This window comes from Tupaia chinensis, unplaced genomic scaffold (genome assembly GCF_000334495.1).
Source record: "Tupaia chinensis unplaced genomic scaffold, TupChi_1.0 Scaffold000482_1, whole genome shotgun sequence".
Taxonomy (NCBI): domain Eukaryota; kingdom Metazoa; phylum Chordata; class Mammalia; order Scandentia; family Tupaiidae; genus Tupaia; species Tupaia belangeri.
The window spans coordinates 349,635-367,829 of record NW_006159994.1 but is presented as its reverse complement, the minus strand read 5'-3'; the positions used below and the strand labels follow the sequence as shown (position 1 = coordinate 367,829).

Below are 18,195 nucleotides of genomic sequence, written 5' to 3'. Positions count from 1 at the left end.
TCAGCTATGTGGGAGTCCAGTGATATAACCATTATGCCATCTGCTGGTCCCTTAATTTGCTTCTAATTCACTTACTGCTTTGTATTTGAGAAGGAAGAGGACATAGGAGATGAGATCATTCTGTTCCTTTACATTCTTTTTCTCTTTCTTTCAGAACCTCATTCCCATTCCTTCATCTCCTTCAAAACTCATACCCATCTCTGAACTATTTCTATTTTATTTAGGAAACTAATTCCACCTGCCAAAGGGCAAGAAAAACTATCCTCCTGGGGACCACCTTTTCACATTCTTCTAACCAACTTGGCACAGCCAAGGTTCACAATCCAGTCCTTTCTTTTATAGCAAGAGTAACCTATGTCATTTCTAATCTACCTGTGCCCTCTCTCTGTCAACACGAGATTTCAGTGATGGTCTCTGATTTACAAAAATCCTTCACACTGGGCAAGAGAAGGTATAAAGACAGTTGACTCTGTGGCATTTTCTTCTGCTGAATTGTTTGTCTACCAGTCATATAATTACTAAGTTGAACTTGTCCATGGCCTTGAGATCAAGGTACCTGTATCCGGCGTGAATGTCTATGCAGTCTGAGTCTGGATTTAGAGGCTTAGAAAACACCAGGTATGTGTACATGCATGCCTAAAAGAAGGGATTACAGCATAACTGTAATGGGAGATGCTTTCTCCCTCCCCCAATCCTCCATCTCTCTTGTCTCTCTCTGCTGAGTGCCTGTGCACTCTGACAATTACATACATATGTACATACATAAATTACTTCTTTGTCCTGCATGGCTAAACAATGCATGCCAGGGGTGGAGGAGTGGCTGTGAATTAGAGAGTAAACATAAAAATAAACATACAAAGACACACATGTAGAAAAAGTGGGGATCAAACGATCCCACCGAGGTTTATCCTTTTAAAGGACTGGAAGTGGAGAAAGGGGAAATGGAATGCAGAGCCAGTGTTTTTTAGATGTAAGTTGGCTGAAGATGCCAAAAAGCCTGGTGTCATGTAGTCCTATGTAAGTTTTCTCTTATCTTCTTAGGCCAATTCTAATTAAGACATATGGCTTCCTTAACCTAATAACTGCTCTGCAGTTTTGGAAACACAGAGTTAGCTAGCATATTCACATGTTAATAGCATTCATTGCTCTGCAAATGTCTGCCCATGGCACTACATTTCTGCATGTGTCTAAAGGTCATCATGTTTTCTCAGATTTGGGCCACTCCCTTCAAATTATTAGTTGAATCAACAAAAGCATTCAGTGAATAGCCTCTCTAAGAAAAATAAACAATCAATATTCTCAGAGAAGAGTGACAGAAAGTCAGAGAAACCTATTTTAAACCTAATCATTCTACTTTCTTAAACAACCCAAGTTTTGATCCCGGAGATGAGAAAGGAGCCAAATGAAATGACCTTGAAGGTAAGAGAGTGGATGCTTGATTGTACCTGGGCTGATGATCATAGTCAGGAGAGATGTGGGGTTACTGGTTGGCTGACTGTTGCCTCCATGTTCTTGGTTTGTCTCCCTGGTGGTAGTTGCCAAAGTTTCACTAAGCCCTAAGGAAGAAGAGGATAGATGTATCAACCACACATTCCTCAGAATGTGTGGGCCATAAGGAGCATTTTCACTGGATACTCACTGGATACTAGTTTAGCCATGTGCTCATTTGCCTCCTTTTTATGTTAAGTAAAATATAAAAGAATATGCTAAATACCATGATTTGATCATTAAACAATGTACAATTGTATTAAATATCACGTCACACCCCATAAATATGTATAATTACTGTATTTCAATTAAAAAAATAAAACTTTTAAAAAATTTAACTTTTAAGATGGGTATGAGGAGGAATGCTATTGATTATGGAGACAGCTAATTTTTATGGTCTCAGATGTATGAATTTTAAGATACTTTGTCTTCCTTAGCAACAGTAGGGTCTTCATCAATTTACTGAGCCTTTACTCATTTTGAACTTCCTGGGGCATGCCAGGTGTATATGTACCTATGATCCAGGCTGACTGAGACCAGGGATGGATTGTGGTGTGAAGACCTTATTAGGGGTACCTGTGTCTCTCTGTCTGTCTGTCTCTCTCTCTCCCGTGGAATAAGTAAATAAACGATTGAAAAGAAACTAGTCTAGAAGAAAGAAGCAAAACAGTTAAGGGACCCAAAATGAAAAGAAATTTGTGGATTATGTTTATGGCAATGTCTTTGACTGGACCAATATGCAGTGTATTCATGATGGGAAAATTCATTTGATACTCTGTAATGATACACAGTGATTAAATTTTAAAAATATATAAATAAATAAATAAACTTATTTTAAAAAAAGAAAAGAAACTAGTAAGCAGTGACTGTGAACTTCTCCCCTGAAGTTGTAAAAACCATGGTGGGAGGCAGAATAGAACCCCACTGTATTGCTACACTGGTCCCTATCATGGCATTCACAGTGCTACTGACTGACTGAAGGAATGTCATGGCCTCTGAGGAAGGTGACAGCAGTGAGGTGGGTGAGGTGATACTGAGCCCCGAGCTGAGTTCTTGGGGTTACGTGGCTCCTAGATGAGATGGACCTTCTATAGAAACAGAAGACACAGATTTTCTGGAGGTTAAATCTAAACTAGACACTTCAGGCAGCATAGTGGAAAAAGTGGAAAGGGAGCTAGCTATTTATGTCAGTCTGTGTACTTGGTTGCTCAGAAGTAATGGAGGGGACCAGCAGATGGTGTAATGGTTACCTCACGGGACTCCCACATGGCCAACTACAGTTTGAATCCCAGACCTGGTGGCTTGAAACTCGTGCTGGGTGTGTGTGCGTGCATGCCCAAAAATCCCAAGAGGAGAATGGAGGAGGATTGTGGCATGACCACATCACCTTGGGGTGGGGGTGGGGTGAGGTGGGTTGGAACTTCTTGTATCTCTCTGGTGAATGCATGCACCATATACCAAAAATCTCTCTCTCAAAAAAAAAAAAACAAAAAAACAAAAAAGGAAGATGAAGAAGTAATGGAAGGAAACAGGGAGTGTAGTTATCTCAGGGCTTCTAGGAGTCTGGTTTGTACCTGAAATCTCAGGGAATGAGGTGCTCACTTGCTGGTCTTCAGAAGTTGAAATAGAAACAGAGGTTGTTGTGCTTCTTACAGAGCTCCGTCTTGTGTTGGCATCAGTGATTTTAGTTAGGTAAGAGGAGGGTGAGGTGTCCAGGCTGGTTCCAGAGATCATTGCAGAGTGATGAGTGGTTGTTGCTGAAGAAGAGTGTGTCCTCTCTGTAGAACTGACCTTGGGCAAACCAGTGACTTGCAGGTGGGCAGCTGTGTCTGTGACCATCCACGGAGAGGTCCTGAGTGCCTGGGTGCTGTCTATGGTCCTGGCCCTCTCCTCTGAGCTATCCATGATGGTTGAAACTGAGCTTGTTCCCTTGGGACTTGAGGTGATATCCTCACTCTTGCTTGTTTGTCCTACAGGCAATGATGTCATAGAAAAGACCCCAGGTGTAGTTGTAGTTGTGGTGGTCTCCAGTTCTGTGATAGAAACAGACTTGAGTCCCTCTAAAGGGAGAGGAAGGAGATATAGAGAATTCAGTTTTCCCTCCTGGCACACTGGTGAGACTGATAGTGACGGAACTGAGCCTTCTGATTTATCAGTGGCCCAAGATACTGCTGGAGTGATGTGGGCTGTGGAGCTGGTCATAGTTATGTCTGTGTCCACAGGGGAGGCACCAGGTGTCAGGTCACTCCAATCATTTGCCCTGACCATGGACCAGCAGATGAATAGGCATCACTCACAGGTCCATATGTCTGCTGTTCAGCTGTCATTGTCCTTTTACTCATGGCAGTAGATGGAGTTTCCATGGTGCTGTTCCATGCCATGATTCTAAGTTTAGATTGATCTGTTCCTGAGTTTTCTGTTACCTTGGAGATTATAACTAAGTGTGTGGCAGTGTCTTGGAGGCTAATAGAAGATGTGCTCAAAAGGACATGTGTATCTATTGTGGTCACCCCTTTGGAAACAAGCCATGTGGACAGGCCTATTTCAGTTATCTTAGGAGCCAGAACTGAGATGGTTTGCTGAACTTTTTTTTTATATCTAAATAAAATTAATATTTTTATTACATGCATTCATTGTATATCATTACAACATACAAAATAAATTGTCCCATCCAGAACACACTGTATATTAACTCAATCAAAGATATTACCATACATATTATCTTCAACAGATAATTTTCCCATTTTGTGTTTCTTAAATATTTTGGTTCTTTCTTTTTTCTCCTTGATTCTCTGCCTCTTACCCTCTGCCATTTCTCACCCTCCTCCCTCACTGTCTCTGGTATCCACAGTTGCTCTCCATGCCCTTATATCATCCAGTATTTCAGTTTCTGCCCTAGAGTAAGACATTCAAAGTTGAGTCTGGCAGTGGGGAGGACATTGTTCCCCTCAATGAATAAAGAGATCTGGGGGTTTTATGCACTCTTATCGAAGATCCAGTTTGGACGAGTATCATTCATTGCTATGTTCTGCTCACATATAACTTGTGAGACTGAGAAGAAAAATGAAGATGGCAGCTACTCTCTCATCTGCCAATTACTAGGAGACAAGCTCACATAAGGTAACCATTCCTTTTGCTTACAATAAACAAGAAAAAATATTTTTCACTAAATAAGCCCAGCTGGAATTACAGAGGGGAAGTAAGAATGGGACATGTTCATACCTGTTGTACCAGCAGGTGAGCTGGGTTCTGAAGCAATATTTGTTGTCCATGGACTGTGCCTCTGTGTTGTTGAACCTGGGGTCTGAATATAAGATTCTGTACTCCCAACAGTCCTTGATGGAAAATCTGAAAAAAGGAAATGTAATCAGGTATCTCAGAGAAGAGAGGTAGAATCAGAGACCACAGAGAGGTCTAGTGAAGTTCAGAGCCAGCCCCAAATTTACAATGGGATGATCCGAATTTCCCACTAAGTGAAATGACAAAGGCGATGGTGAAACTAGGTGACCTAAACCTAAATGTAAACATGTGGTATTATACCATATTATTCATTGATTCCACTTTGGGGTATGTACCCCAAATAATTGAAAGCAGGGACTCAACACATATTTTGTATGCCAGTGTTCATTCTAGCAATGTTCACAATAGTCAAAAGATAGAAACAACCTGGGACCAGCAGTTAGTGTAATGGCTATGTCGCTGGACTCCCATGTAGTCAACCACGGTTTGTGTCCCGGACCTGGTGGCTTAAAACTAATGCTGGGCGCGTGTGCGTGAGTGCCCAAGATCCTGAGAGAAGAATGGAGGAAAAGGGATTGCAGTGTGGCCATCCCCCCTGGGGGTGATTTCTCTCACTTTCTGTCTCTCTGTCTCTCTCTGTCTCTCTGGCGAGCGCACACACCCTATAGCAAAAACCTCTCCAAAATAAAAAGATAAAAACAACCTGAATGTCTACCCATGCATTAATGTATAAACAAAAGGACTACAATAAAAAATTATTCAGCCTTAAAAATAAAGGAGATGGGGCAAGCAGATGGCATAGCAGTTACATCGCTGGACTCCCATATGGCCGACCATGGTTTGAGTCCCAGACCTCGTGGCTTGAAAATCACACCAGGTGTATGTGTATGCATGGCCAAGGTCCTGAAAGGAGAACAGAGAAGGGATTGTGGTGTGGCCATCCCTCTTAGAGGGTGATTTCTCACTTTCCCTCTCACCTTCTCTTTCTCTCTAGCAAGTGCACACACCCTAAAGGGGGCGGGGGAACACAACTCTTTTAAAAAAAGAGAGAGATTCCGATATATGCAACCATGTGGATGAATCTTGAAGACATGCTAAATGGAATAGATCACACACACACAAAGCATATATTTCACTTATGTGAGTTATCTAGGATAGTCAAATTCATAGAGACAGAAAGTAGAATGGTGGCTACTAGGTGCTTGGGGAAAGACAAGAATGAGGAGTTATTGCTTTATAGACCAAGAATTTTAGTTGGAGGTGATGAAAAAGTTGAGATGCATGGCAGTAATGACTGCACCACCATGTCAATGTATGTAATGCCACTGAATCATATTACACTTTAAAGTGATTAAAATGTAGTTTTATATGATCTATATTTTGTCACAATTTTTAGAAGTTTTTTGTAACATGGTAGTCATTAAGAATGGCTACAAACCATTATATGAAAGGGCTATTCCACAACTGTTGACATACAAATAGAGGTGACCCCTCTATATTGAACTAGGAAACCGTGAGTAAAGAACAGCAGTGGCTACTTTGGTCAATGTCCTACACCCAAAATCCTGAAGCAATGTATATAAGACACCTTGTGGAATAAAGAGAAAGATCCCACACCATATCCATTGACCACCCAAAGACAATAAACTCATTTCCTAGAAGGCAAGGAGCAGCAAGTCCTTACTCATAAGAGGAGGTGAGCTGTGAAGATTGGGAACATAGGTACTTCCTAACCCATCAGTCTGATCTCTGGTGTTTGGGGCCTCTGTCACTGGAGAGGTGGATGTCCAGAGGGTGTCTGTCCTGGTTTCAGAGGATGTGACTGCTCCTGATGGAGTTTTGGACAAGCCAGTCTCAATTCCTGGGCTACTGTGCTCTCCCCCTGGGCTTATTGAAAAGGAAGTCGTCTCAGGAGAAGCATGGATTGTTTGTGCCAGAGTGTTGATAAATGCCGATGAAGAGATCCAGGTTGGAGCTGTGGAATCCAGGGAGGATGTACTAGAAGCTACTCTGGTAGACATATCCCTATAGGCAGGACTGTTGCTAATGGTGGGGTGTGTGTGAATAGAGGGACTTATTTTATCTTCAGAAGATGGGTTGGACCACAAAGTTGTTGAGCTTAACCCTGCATCCTTGCCAATGTCCATGGAAGATGCAGTCCCTGAGAGAGATGGAAGGGATCTTGTGTCTAGCAGTCCAGAGCCCAGGGAAGATGTTGACACTTTCTCGGTGGTCATTTCCCTAACCTTTGGGAATAAGGTAGACTCTGTGGTTTCACCCATTGTGGGGGAAACAACCAATTGAGTAGTCACATCAGGTGACACAGAGGAAACAGAAGGGAATTCTGGCCTAGTCCTTCCCATTGTCACTGATGACTCTGACCAGGGGTCACTTTGGCTTCTGAGAGTGGTTGCTTTAGAGGAAACAGGGGCCCCAGCAGTGCTTGCAGTCAAAGGCATAGATGAACTCCGTTCAGTAACTAAACTTGTTCCTGGATCTACTGTGGTTTGTTCATAGTCAGATGTCTGAGTAGACCCTCTGTTAGTTTCCATAGAGCTAAAGGTGGCAGCAAAACTCTGAGACTCTGTAGACCACCCTAGAGGTGAGATGGTCTTATCTTGCGACATAGAGTTGACTGGCATTTCTTCTGATGATGTGGGTCTTATCCTGGATGTCCAGGAGCTTTGTAACAAAGTGGTCAGTACTTCTGAGGATACGGGCTCTGTAGATGGTAGTGTAGAGGGAGGAAGTAGAGATGCGCTTTTCCTGGCTTCTGAGGTAGAGAAGGCTGGAAATCTAGATTCACGTACATCAGCCTCTGAGGTAGTGGCACCAATGGTTACAGTGTCTGTGAATGAATAAATAGAAGAGATGGGTGGACTTAGTTCTGAGTCCATGCTGACTTGTTGGGAGGCTGTTGTTCGGAGAGATGTTTGGTCCCTAGTTGCACCCAAAGATTTGAGTTCTAAGTGCTGAGTTGAGGTGGTTGAATCTGTATTTTGTGGGCCATTGGTATCTGCCTCTGAATTGGAAAGTTCATGAGGAGTAATGGACAGAGGCAAAGAAGCAAATGTTCTCATAGATGAGCTTGGACTTGAAACATCAGGGCCAGCTGAAGCTATTTCCTCCGTTGAACCCAGCCATGTTGTCAGGGGGACTGTGTTCTGCTCTCTGGTAGTGGGGACCAAGGATTTACCTGGGGTACCAGAGGTTGGTATCAATGTGTTACTTCCAGTGGTAAAGGAGGTAGAAGCTACTATAGACATTGATCCTGGAGTTGTCCGTGTCCAAGATCCAGATGAGTTTTCTGACAAATTTGTGTCATGAGGTTGAGTGGAGTGCTCAGCTGAGTCCGTGCTGGTCCATGCCATGGTGGCCGGGCTGGCAGGACTGGGTGTACTTGAGATTTTAGTAATTCCAGGATGGGTAGCTAGGTTGGAAGATTCTATAATCAGATAATTGTCTGTAGTTATGAACTCCTTCCCTGGGTTGGTTAATGGGACTGTCCCTCCTGAAGACCTTGAGCCAGGAGTCAACCTGGTCACTGATGTAGAGGAGGAAATCAGGTCACTTTTCATGGCCACCGTCAAATCTGTGGGTGTCTCAGATGAAGCTGAGGTTGCAGGGTGCAGAGGGGTTGTTTCCTGGCTTCTCATTTTGCTACTGTGACCCGTCATTGGAATGTCAGTGGAAGGAGTTACCTGATCAGTGGTTGCACCAGCTGTGGCTTCCACAGGGAGTGTGTCTGTAGGTGTTTCTCTGGGTGAAGTGCCATCAGTAGAACTGATCTTTGGCATGCTGAAGCCAGTGACCTCCTGAGTAGGAGAGATGACAGTAAAATGCACAGCAGCTGATGCAGTGGTCTTGGGTGAAGCCATGGATACATTCAAAGTGTTTCCTGTTTCTTTTCTTTCAGTGGAAGGATGGGTGCTGCTCTCCTCTGAGACTGAGCCGGTAGATGAAAATGTGGATTTCACTCCTGAAGTGATGGCGACACTGAGAGTTCCTGGACTCCCTGATAATTCTGATGCCAAACTGTGGTCCCTGTGGGTACTGGGTATGTCTGTGGTCTCAGGAGAGGCATTGAGAATCGGGACAGTCTCTGTTGTCCCTTCAGTGGATGAAGACAAGGTTCCCAGAGGAGAATTTGCAACTGTGACTCCTTCAGCACTCAATTCTGCATTACTCAGTGTCAGGACAGAAGGCACCATTGAATTGGGCTTTGTGCTATCTGAGGCCACTGGTGTCCCTGGAGACATGGGGGAGGTGACACTCTGTACTGGGATTGTGCTGGTGACTGACATTTTTTCATCTGAAGTGGAAACTGAAGACTGAAGAGGGAAGCTGGAGCGTGTCCTGATCTGTTCTGTAGAGATGGGCTCAGGGGAGGAGGAAGGATGTGTGATGTTCAGTGGAGTCTGTGCAGTGCTGGTTCCCCCTTGAGAATCTGAGAACCCTGTAGAGGACTCTGCAGAGATAGTAGAAGCAGTCTCAAACGATAGGCTTGTCCTTCCAGGAGAACTTGAGCCAGTATCAGTCCTTGACATTGCTGTAGAGGAGATTGGGTCACTTTGAATGGCCAGATACAGATCTGGGGATGTCTCAGATGAAGATGATGACCCAGTGTGTGGGTGGGCTGTCCCCTGGCTTCTTGTGCTGCTGTGTCCTGTAGTTGGAATGTCAGTGAGAGGAGTAACCGACTCAGTGGTTGCACCAGCTATAGCTTCTCTGGGGAGTGTGTCTGTAGGTGTTTGTCCAGGTGAAGCACCATCAGTGGAGCTGGTCTTCAGAGAATTGAAGTTGGTGACCTCTGGAATAGAAGAGATGACAGTAACAGGCACATCAACTGATGTAGTGACCTCCGGTAGAGCCGTGGATATATTAAAATTGTCTCTTGATTCTTTTCTTTCAGTGGAATGATGGGTGCTAGTCTGTGAGACAGAGCTGGTGGATGGAGGTGTGGATTTCATTCCTGAAGTGCTGGTGACACTGAAAATACCTGGACCTCCCGACCATTTGGATGCCAAGGTGTTGTCCCTGTGGGTGCTGGGTGTGTCTGAGGTCTCAGGGGAGGCACTGAAAATCAGGACACTCTCTGTTGTCCTTTCTTTATATGAAGATGAAGGCCCCAGAGGAGAGTTTGCACTTGAGACTCCGTCAACACTTGTTTCTGCATTACTCAGTGTCAGGACAGAAGTCACTGCTGCACTGGGCTTGGTGCTGGCTATGATCTCCAGTGCCCCTGGAGACATGAGGGAGGTGACACTCTGAAATGACATTGTGCTGGTCATGGATATTGTATCATCTGAAGTGGAGGCTGATGGGGACAGAAGGATTGGAGCTGTCCCCAGGCTTCCTCTTGTGCTGCTGTGTCCAGACATTGGTGTAGCAGTGGAAGGAGTAACCTGATCAGTGGTTGCAACAGTTAGAGCGTCTCTGGGGACTGTGTCTGTGGGTGTTTCTCTGGGGGAAGTTCCATGAGTGGAGCTCGTCTGTGGAGTACTGAAGTCAGTGACGCTCTGAGTAGGAGAAGAGATGACAGTAACAGGTACCACAGCAGATGCAGTGGTCCCAGATGGAGTCATGGATATACCAAAAGCTACTGTTGTTTCGTTTCTTTCAGTGGAAAGACGGGGGCTGGTCCCATCTGAGGCTGAGCTGGTAGAAGGAGATATTGATTTTAATCCTGAAGTGCTCATGATACCAAGGGTTCCTGGACTCCCTGACTTTTCTGACAGTAAAGTATTGACACTGATGGTACTGAATAAATCTGTGGCCTTAGGGGAGGTACTGATAATCAGGACACTCTCAGTTGTCCCTTCACTTGATAAAGATGAGGTCCCCAGAGGAGGATTTGCCCTTGTGACTCCTTCAGTACTTGTTTCTGCATTACTCAGTGTCAGGACAGAAGTCACCGCCATGTTGGACTTGGTGCTGGCCATGGTCTCAGGTGCTCCTGGAGACATGGGGGAGGTGATTTTCTGGACAGAGATTTGACTGGTGACTGACATTGTATCATCTGAAGTGGAGGCTGATGAGGTCAGAGGGATTTTGGTTGTCCCCAAGCTTCCCCGTATGCTGCTGTGTCCTGACGTTGGCCTGTCGGTGAGAGGAGTAACCTGATCAGTGGTTGTACCACCTGAACCTTCCAAGGGGACTGTGTCTGTAGGTGTTTCTCTGGGGGAAGTTCCATCAGTGGAGCTGGTCTGTGGAGTACTGAAGCCAGTGACCCCCTCAGTAGGAGAAGAGATGACAGTAACAGGCACAGCAGCAGATGCAGTGGTCCCAGATGGAGTCATGGATGCACCAAAAGTATCTGTTGTTTCTTTTCTTTCAGTGGAAGGACGAGGGCTGGCCCCATCAGAGACTGAGCTGGTAGATGGAGCTGTGGATTTCAGACCTGAAGTGCTGCTAACCATAAGCGTTCCTGGAGTCCCCGACCTTTCTGACACCACAGTGTTGTCCCTGTGGGTGCTGGGTGTGTTTGTGGTCTCTGGAGAGGCACTGAGAATCAGGACACTCTGTGTTGTCCCTTCCCTGGATGGAGATGAGGTCCCAAGAGAATTTTCACTTGTGACTGCTTCAGCACTCGTTTCTGCATTACTCAGGGTCAGGAGAGAAGGCTCCACTGAGTTGGATTTTGTGTAAGTTGTGGTCTCCAGTGTCCCTAGAGTCAGTGGGGAGGTGATTCTTGGATCTGAGATTGAGCCGGTGACCGACATCGTGTCATCTGAAGTGGAAGGTGATGATGGCAGAGGGACACTGGAGTGTGTCCTGCTGTGTTCTGCAGAGATGGGCTCAGGGGAGGAGGAAGGATTTGTGGTGTTCCATGAAGTCTGTGCAGTGCTAGTTTCTCCTTGCAGATCTGGGAACGCTGTGGAGGACTCTGCAGGGATGACAGAAGAAATGATCTTGGACAATGGACTTGTGTGTCTGGGAGCACTAGAGCCAGCATCAATTGTTGGCATTGCTGTTGTGGAGACTGGGTCACTTAGCATGGCCAGAGCTGGATCGGTGGATGTCTCAGATGAAGAGGATGGCCCCGTGTATGAGTGGGTTGTCCCCTGGCTTCTCCTTGTGCTGCTGGGTCCTGTCGTTGCACTGTCAGTGGGAGGAGTAACCTGATCAGAGGTTATACCAGCTGTAGTTTCTGTGGGGACTGTGTCTGTAGCTGTTTCTCTGGGGGAAGTTCCAACAGTGGAGCTGGTCGTTGGAATACTAACGCCAGTGACCTCCTGAGTAGGAGAAGAGTTGACAGTAACAGGTACCACAGCAGATGCAGTGGTCCCAGATGGAGTCATGGATGTACCAAAATCATCAGTTATTTCTTTTCTTTCAGTGGAAGGATGGGGGCTAGTCCCATCTGAGACTGAGCTGGTAGAAGGAGATATTGATTTTAATCCTGAAGTACTCATGATACCAAGGGTTCCTGGACTCCCTGACCTTTCTGACACCAAAGTATTGACACTGACGGTACTGAATAAATCTGTGGCCTTAGGGGAGGTACTGAGAATCAGGACACTCTCAGTTGTCCCTTCCCTTGATGAAGATGAGGTCCCCAGAGGAGGATTTGCCCTTGTGACTCCTTCAGTACTTGTTTCTGCATTACTCAGTGTCAGGACAGAAGTCACCGCCATGTTGGACTTGGTGCTGGCCATGGTCTCAGGTGCTCCTGGAGACATGGGGGAGGTGATTTTCTGGACAGAGATTTGACTGGTGACTGACATTGTATCATCTGAAGTGGAGGCTGATGAGGTCAGAGGGATTTCGGTTGTCCCCAAGCTTCCCCGTATGCTGCTGTGTCCTGACGTTGGTCTGTCGGTGAGAGGAGTAACCTGATGAGTGGTTGCATAAGCTGAGTCTTCCCAGGGGACTGTGTCTGTAGGTGTTTCTCTGGGTGAAATTCCTCCCATGTAGCTGGTCTTTGGAGTACTGAAGCCAGTGACCCCCTGAGTCGGAGAAGAGATGACAGTAACAGGCACAGCAGCAGATGCAGTGGTCCCAGATGGAGTCATGGGTGCACTAAAAGTATCTGTTGTTTCCTTTCTTTCAGTAGAAGGACGAGGGCTGGCCCCATCAGAGACTGAGCTGGTAGATGGAGCTGTGGATTTCAGACCTGAAGTGCTGCTAACCATAAGCGTTCCTGGAGTCCCCGACCTTTCTGACACCACAGTGTTGTCGGTGTGGGTGCTGGGTGTGTTTGTGGTCTCTGGAGAGGCGCTGAGAATCAGGGCACTCTCTGTTGTCCCTTCCCTGGATGGAGATGAGGTCCCAAGAGAATTCTCACTTGCGACTGCTTCAGCACTCGTTTCTGCATTACTCAGTGTCAGGAGAGAAGGCTCCACTGAGTTGGACTTTGTGTAAGTTGTGACCTCCAGTGTCCCTAGAGTCAGTGGGGAGGTGATTCTTGGGTCTGAGATTGAGCTGGTGACCGACATCGTGTCATCTGAAGTGGAAGGTGATGATGGCAGAGGGACACTGGAGTGTGTCCTGCTGTGTTCTGCAGAGATGGGCTCAGGGGAGGAGGAAGGATTTGTGGTGTTCCATGAAGTCTGTGCAGTGCTAGTTTCTCCTTGCAGATCTGGGAACGCTGTGGAGGACTCTGCAGGGATGACAGAAGAAATGATCTTGGACAATGGACTTGTGTGTCTGGGAGCACTAGAGCCAGCATCAATTGTTGGCATTGCTGTTGTGGAGACTGGGTCACTTAGCATGGCCAGAGCTGGATCGGTGGATGTCTCAGATGAAGAGGATGGCCCCGTGTATGAGTGGGTTGTCCCCTGGCTTCTCCTTGTGCTGCTGGGTCCTGTCGTTGCACTGTCAGTGGGAGGAGTAACCTGATCAGAGGTTATACCAGCTGTAGTTTCTGTGGGGACTGTGTCTGTAGCTGTTTCTCTGGGGGAAGTTCCAACAGTGGAGCTGGTCGTTGGAATACTAACGCCAGTGACCTCCTGAGTAGGAGAAGAGTTGACAGTAACAGGTACCACAGCAGATGCAGTGGTCCCAGATGGAGTCATGGATGTACCAAAATCATCAGTTATTTCTTTTCTTTCAGTGGAAGGATGGGGGCTAGTCCCATCTGAGACTGAGCTGGTAGAAGGAGATATTGATTTTAATCCTGAAGTACTCATGATACCAAGGGTTCCTGGACTCCCTGACCTTTCTGACACCAAAGTATTGACACTGACGGTACTGAATAAATCTGTGGCCTTAGGGGAGGTACTGAGAATCAGGACACTCTCAGTTGTCCCTTCCCTTGATGAAGATGAGGTCCCCAGAGGAGGATTTGCCCTTGTGACTCCTTCAGTACTTGTTTCTGCATTACTCAGTGTCAGGACAGAAGTCACCGCCATGTTGGACTTGGTGCTGGCCATGGTCTCAGGTGCTCCTGGAGACATGGGGGAGGTGATTTTCTGGACAGAGATTTGACTGGTGACTGACATTGTATCATCTGAAGTGGAGGCTGATGAGGTCAGAGGGATTTCGGTTGTCCCCAAGCTTCCCCGTATGCTGCTGTGTCCTGACGTTGGCCTGTCGGTGAGAGGAGTAACCTGATCAGTGGTTGTACCACCTGAACCTTCCAAGGGGACTGTGTCTGTAGGTGTTTCTCTGGGGGAAGTTCCATCAGTGGAGCTGGTCTGTGGAGTACTGAAGCCAGTGACCCCCTCAGTAGGAGAAGAGATGACAGTAACAGGCACAGCAGCAGATGCAGTGGTCCCAGATGGAGTCATGGATGCACCAAAAGTATCTGTTGTTTCTTTTCTTTCAGTGGAAGGACGAGGGCTGGCCCCATCAGAGACTGAGCTGGTAGATGGAGCTGTGGATTTCAGACCTGAAGTGCTGCTAACCATAAGCGTTCCTGGAGTCCCCGACCTTTCTGACACCACAGTGTTGTCCCTGTGGGTGCTGGGTGTGTTTGTGGTCTCTGGAGAGGCGCTGAGAATCAGGGCACTCTCTGTTGTCCCTTCCCTGGATGGAGATGAGGTCCCAAGAGAATTTTCACTTGTGACTGCTTCAGCACTCGTTTCTGCATTACTCAGGGTCAGGAGAGAAGGCTCCACTGAGTTGGATTTTGTGTAAGTTGTGGTCTCCAGTGTCCCTAGAGTCAGTGGGGAGGTGATTCTTGGATCTGAGATTGAGCCGGTGACCGACATCGTGTCATCTGAAGTGGAAGGTGATGATGGCAGAGGGACACTGGAGTGTGTCCTGCTGTGTTCTGCAGAGATGGGCTCAGGGGAGGAGGAAGGATTTGTGGTGTTCCATGAAGTCTGTGCAGTGCTAGTTCCTCCTTGCAGATCTGGGAACGCTGTGGAGGACTCTGCAGGGATGACAGAATAAACGATCTTGGACAATGGACTTGTGTGTCCGGGAGCACTAGAGCCAGCATCAATTGTTGGCATTGCTGTCATGGAGACTGGGTCACTTAGCATGGCCAGAGCTGGATCTGTGGATGTCTCCGACGAAGATGCCCCAGTGTGTGGGTGGGTTGTCCCCTGGCTTCTCCTTGTGTTGCTGCGTCCTGCCGTTGCACTGTCAGTGGGAGGAGTAACCTGATCAGAGGTTACACCAGCTGTAGTTTCTGTGGGGACTGTGTCTGTAGGTGTTTCTCTGGCTGAAGTGCTGTCAGTGGAGCTGGTCGTTGGAATACTAATGCCAGTGACCTCCTGAGTAGGAGAAGAGTTGACAGTAGCAGGCACAGCAGCTGATGCAGTGGTCTCGGGTGGAGCCATGGTTACATTCAAACTGTCTCTTGTTTCTTTTCTTTCAGTGGAAGGATGAGTGCTGGACTCCTCTGAGACAGAACTGGTGGTTGAAGATAGAGATTTTAGTCCTGAAGAGCTGGTGGCACTGAGAGTTCCTGGAACTCCTGACCATTCTGATGCCAGAGTGTTGTCCCTGTGGGTGCTGGGTGTGTCTGTGGTCTCAGGGGAAGCCTTGAGAATTGGGACACCCTGTGTTGTCCCTTCACTGGATGGGGATGAGATCCGCAGATGAGAATTTGCACTGGTGACTCCTTCAGCCCTCGTTTCTGCATTACTCTGTGTCAGGGCAGAAGTCACCACCAAGTTAGGCTTTGTGCTTGGTGTGGCCTCTGGTGTCCCTGGAGACATGGCAGAGATGACACTGTGCACTGACATTGTGCTGGTGACTGACATGTTTTCATCCAGAGTGGAAGCTGATGAGGACAGAGGGATGTTGGTGCTTGTCCTGCTGTATTCTGCAGAGACAGGCTCAGGGGAGGAGGGAGGATGCCTCGTGTTCAGTGGAGTCTGTGCAGTGCTCATTTCTCCATGAGAATCCGGGAACCCAGTGGAGGACTCTGCAGGAATGATAGTAGAAGCAGTGTCAGATGATGGGCTTGTCCCTCTGGGAGCAGTAGAGCCAGCATCCATCACTGGCATTACCGTAGAGGAGATTGAGTCATGTTGCATGGCAAGAGCCGGATCTGTGGATGTCTGGGGTGAAGACGATGCTCCAGTGTGTGGGTAGGTTGTTCCTGTGCTGCTACGTCCTGTCATTGGACTGTCACGGAGAAGAGAAACCTGATCAGTGGTTGGACCAGCTGAGCCTTCCCTGGGGACTGTGGCTGTAGGGGTTTCTCTGGGTGAAGTTCCATCAGCAGAGCTGGTCATTGGAGTCCTGAAGCCAGTGACCCCCTGAGTAAGTGAAGAGATGACAGTAACAGGCATAGCAGCGGATGCAGTGGTCTCGGGTGGAGCCATGGATTCTTTCAAAGTCTCTCTTGTTTCTTTTCTTTCAGTGAAAGGATGGGTGCTGGTCTCTCCTGAGAGTGAGCTGGTAAATGGAGATGTGGATTCTAATCCTGAAGTGCTCATGATACCAAAGGTTCCTGGACTCTCTGATCTTTCTGACACCAAAGTGTTAACCCTGAAGGTATTGGCTAAGTCTGTGGCCTTAGGGGAGGTGCTGAGAATCAGGATACTCTCTGTTGTCCCTTCCTTTGATGTAGATGAGGTCTCCGGAGGAGGAGTTACTCTCATGACTTCTTCAGCGCTCATTTCTGCATTATTCAATGTCAGGGCAGAAGTCACCGCTGTGTTGGGCGTGGTGCTGGCTGTAGTCTCAGGTGCCCCTGGAGACGTGGGGGAGGTGATTTTCTGGACAGAGTTTGTGCTGGTCCCTGACAGTATATCATCTGAGGTGGAAGTTGATGAGGACAGAGGGATTTTGGTGGTCTCCTGGCTTCCCCTTGTGCTGCTGTGTCCTGACGTTGGTCTGTCAGTGGGAAGAATAACCTGATCAGTGGTTGCACCATCTGCAGCTTCTCTGGGGACTGTGTCTGTAGGTGTTTCTCTGGGGGAAGTTCCAACAGTGGAGCTGGTCTTTGGAGTACTGAAGCCAGTGACCCCCTGAGTAGGAGAAGAGATGACAGTAACAGGCACAGCAGAAGATGCAGTGGTCCCAGATGGAGTCAGGGATATACCAAAAGTATCTATTGTTTCTTTTCTTTCAGTGGAAGGATGGGGGCTGGTCCTCTCTGAGATTGAGCTTGTGGACGGAAATGTGGATTCCAGTCCTGAAGTGCTAGTGACAATGAGGGTTCCTGGACTTGGTGACTTTTCTGACAACGAAGTGTTGTCCCTGTGGGTGCTGGGTGTGTCTGTGGTCTCTGCAGAGGCACTGAGAATCAGGGCACTCTCCGTAGTCCCTTCCCTGGATGGAGATGAGGTCCCAATGGAATCTTCACTTGTGACTGCTTCAGCACTCGTGTCCGCATTGCTCAGTGTCAGGACAGAAGTCACCGCGGCATTGGGCTTGGTGCTGGCTGTGATCTCCTGTGCCCTTGGAGATGTGAGGGAAGTGACACTCTGCAATGAGATTGTGCTGGTCACTGACATTACATCATCTGAGGTGGAAGATGATGAGGACAGAGGGATTTTGGTTGTCTCAGGAACCACAGCAGATGTAGTGGTCCCAGATGGAGTCATGGAAGCAACAAAAGTATCTCTTGCTTCTTTTCTTTCAGTGGAAGGATGGGGGCTGGTCCCATCAAAGACTGAGTTGGTAGATGGAGATGTGGATTTCAGACCTGAAGTGCTGCTGACCATGAGCGTTCCTGGGGTCCCTGGCCTTTCTGACACCACAGTGTTGTCCCTGTGGGTGCTGGGTGTGACTGTGGTCTCTGGAGAGGCACTGAGAATCAGGACACTCTGTGTTGTCCCTTCCCTGGATGGAGATGAGGTCCCAAGAGAATTCTCACTTGTGATGACTTCAACATTCATTTCTGCATTACTCAGTGTCAGGAGAGAAGGCTCCACTGAGTTGGGCTTTGTGTTTGTTGTGGCCTCCAATGTCCCTAGAGACAGCGGGGAGGTGATTCTTGGAGCACTAGAGCCAGCATTCATTGTTGGTATTACTGTCGAGACTGGGTCACTTAGCATGGCCAGAGCTGGATCTGTGGATGTCTCAGATGAAGAGGATGCCCCAGTGTGCTGGTGGGTTGTA

The 18,195-nt window shown here is 47.4% G+C and overlaps 1 protein-coding gene across 1 annotated transcript in view; it reads right to left on the bottom strand.

The window, feature by feature from the left end:
- Positions 1–18,195, bottom strand: part of MUC16 (mucin 16, cell surface associated) — a 126,597-nt gene that overhangs the window by 92,625 nt on the left and 15,777 nt on the right. Inside the window, 5 exon segments of the mRNA XM_027774819.1 lie at positions 3,444–3,548; positions 4,711–4,836; positions 7,434–7,546; positions 7,632–7,924; positions 13,016–13,330. Of these exon segments, the coding sequence (XP_027630620.1) occupies positions 3,444–3,548; positions 4,711–4,836; positions 7,434–7,546; positions 7,632–7,924; positions 13,016–13,330 (952 nt within the window).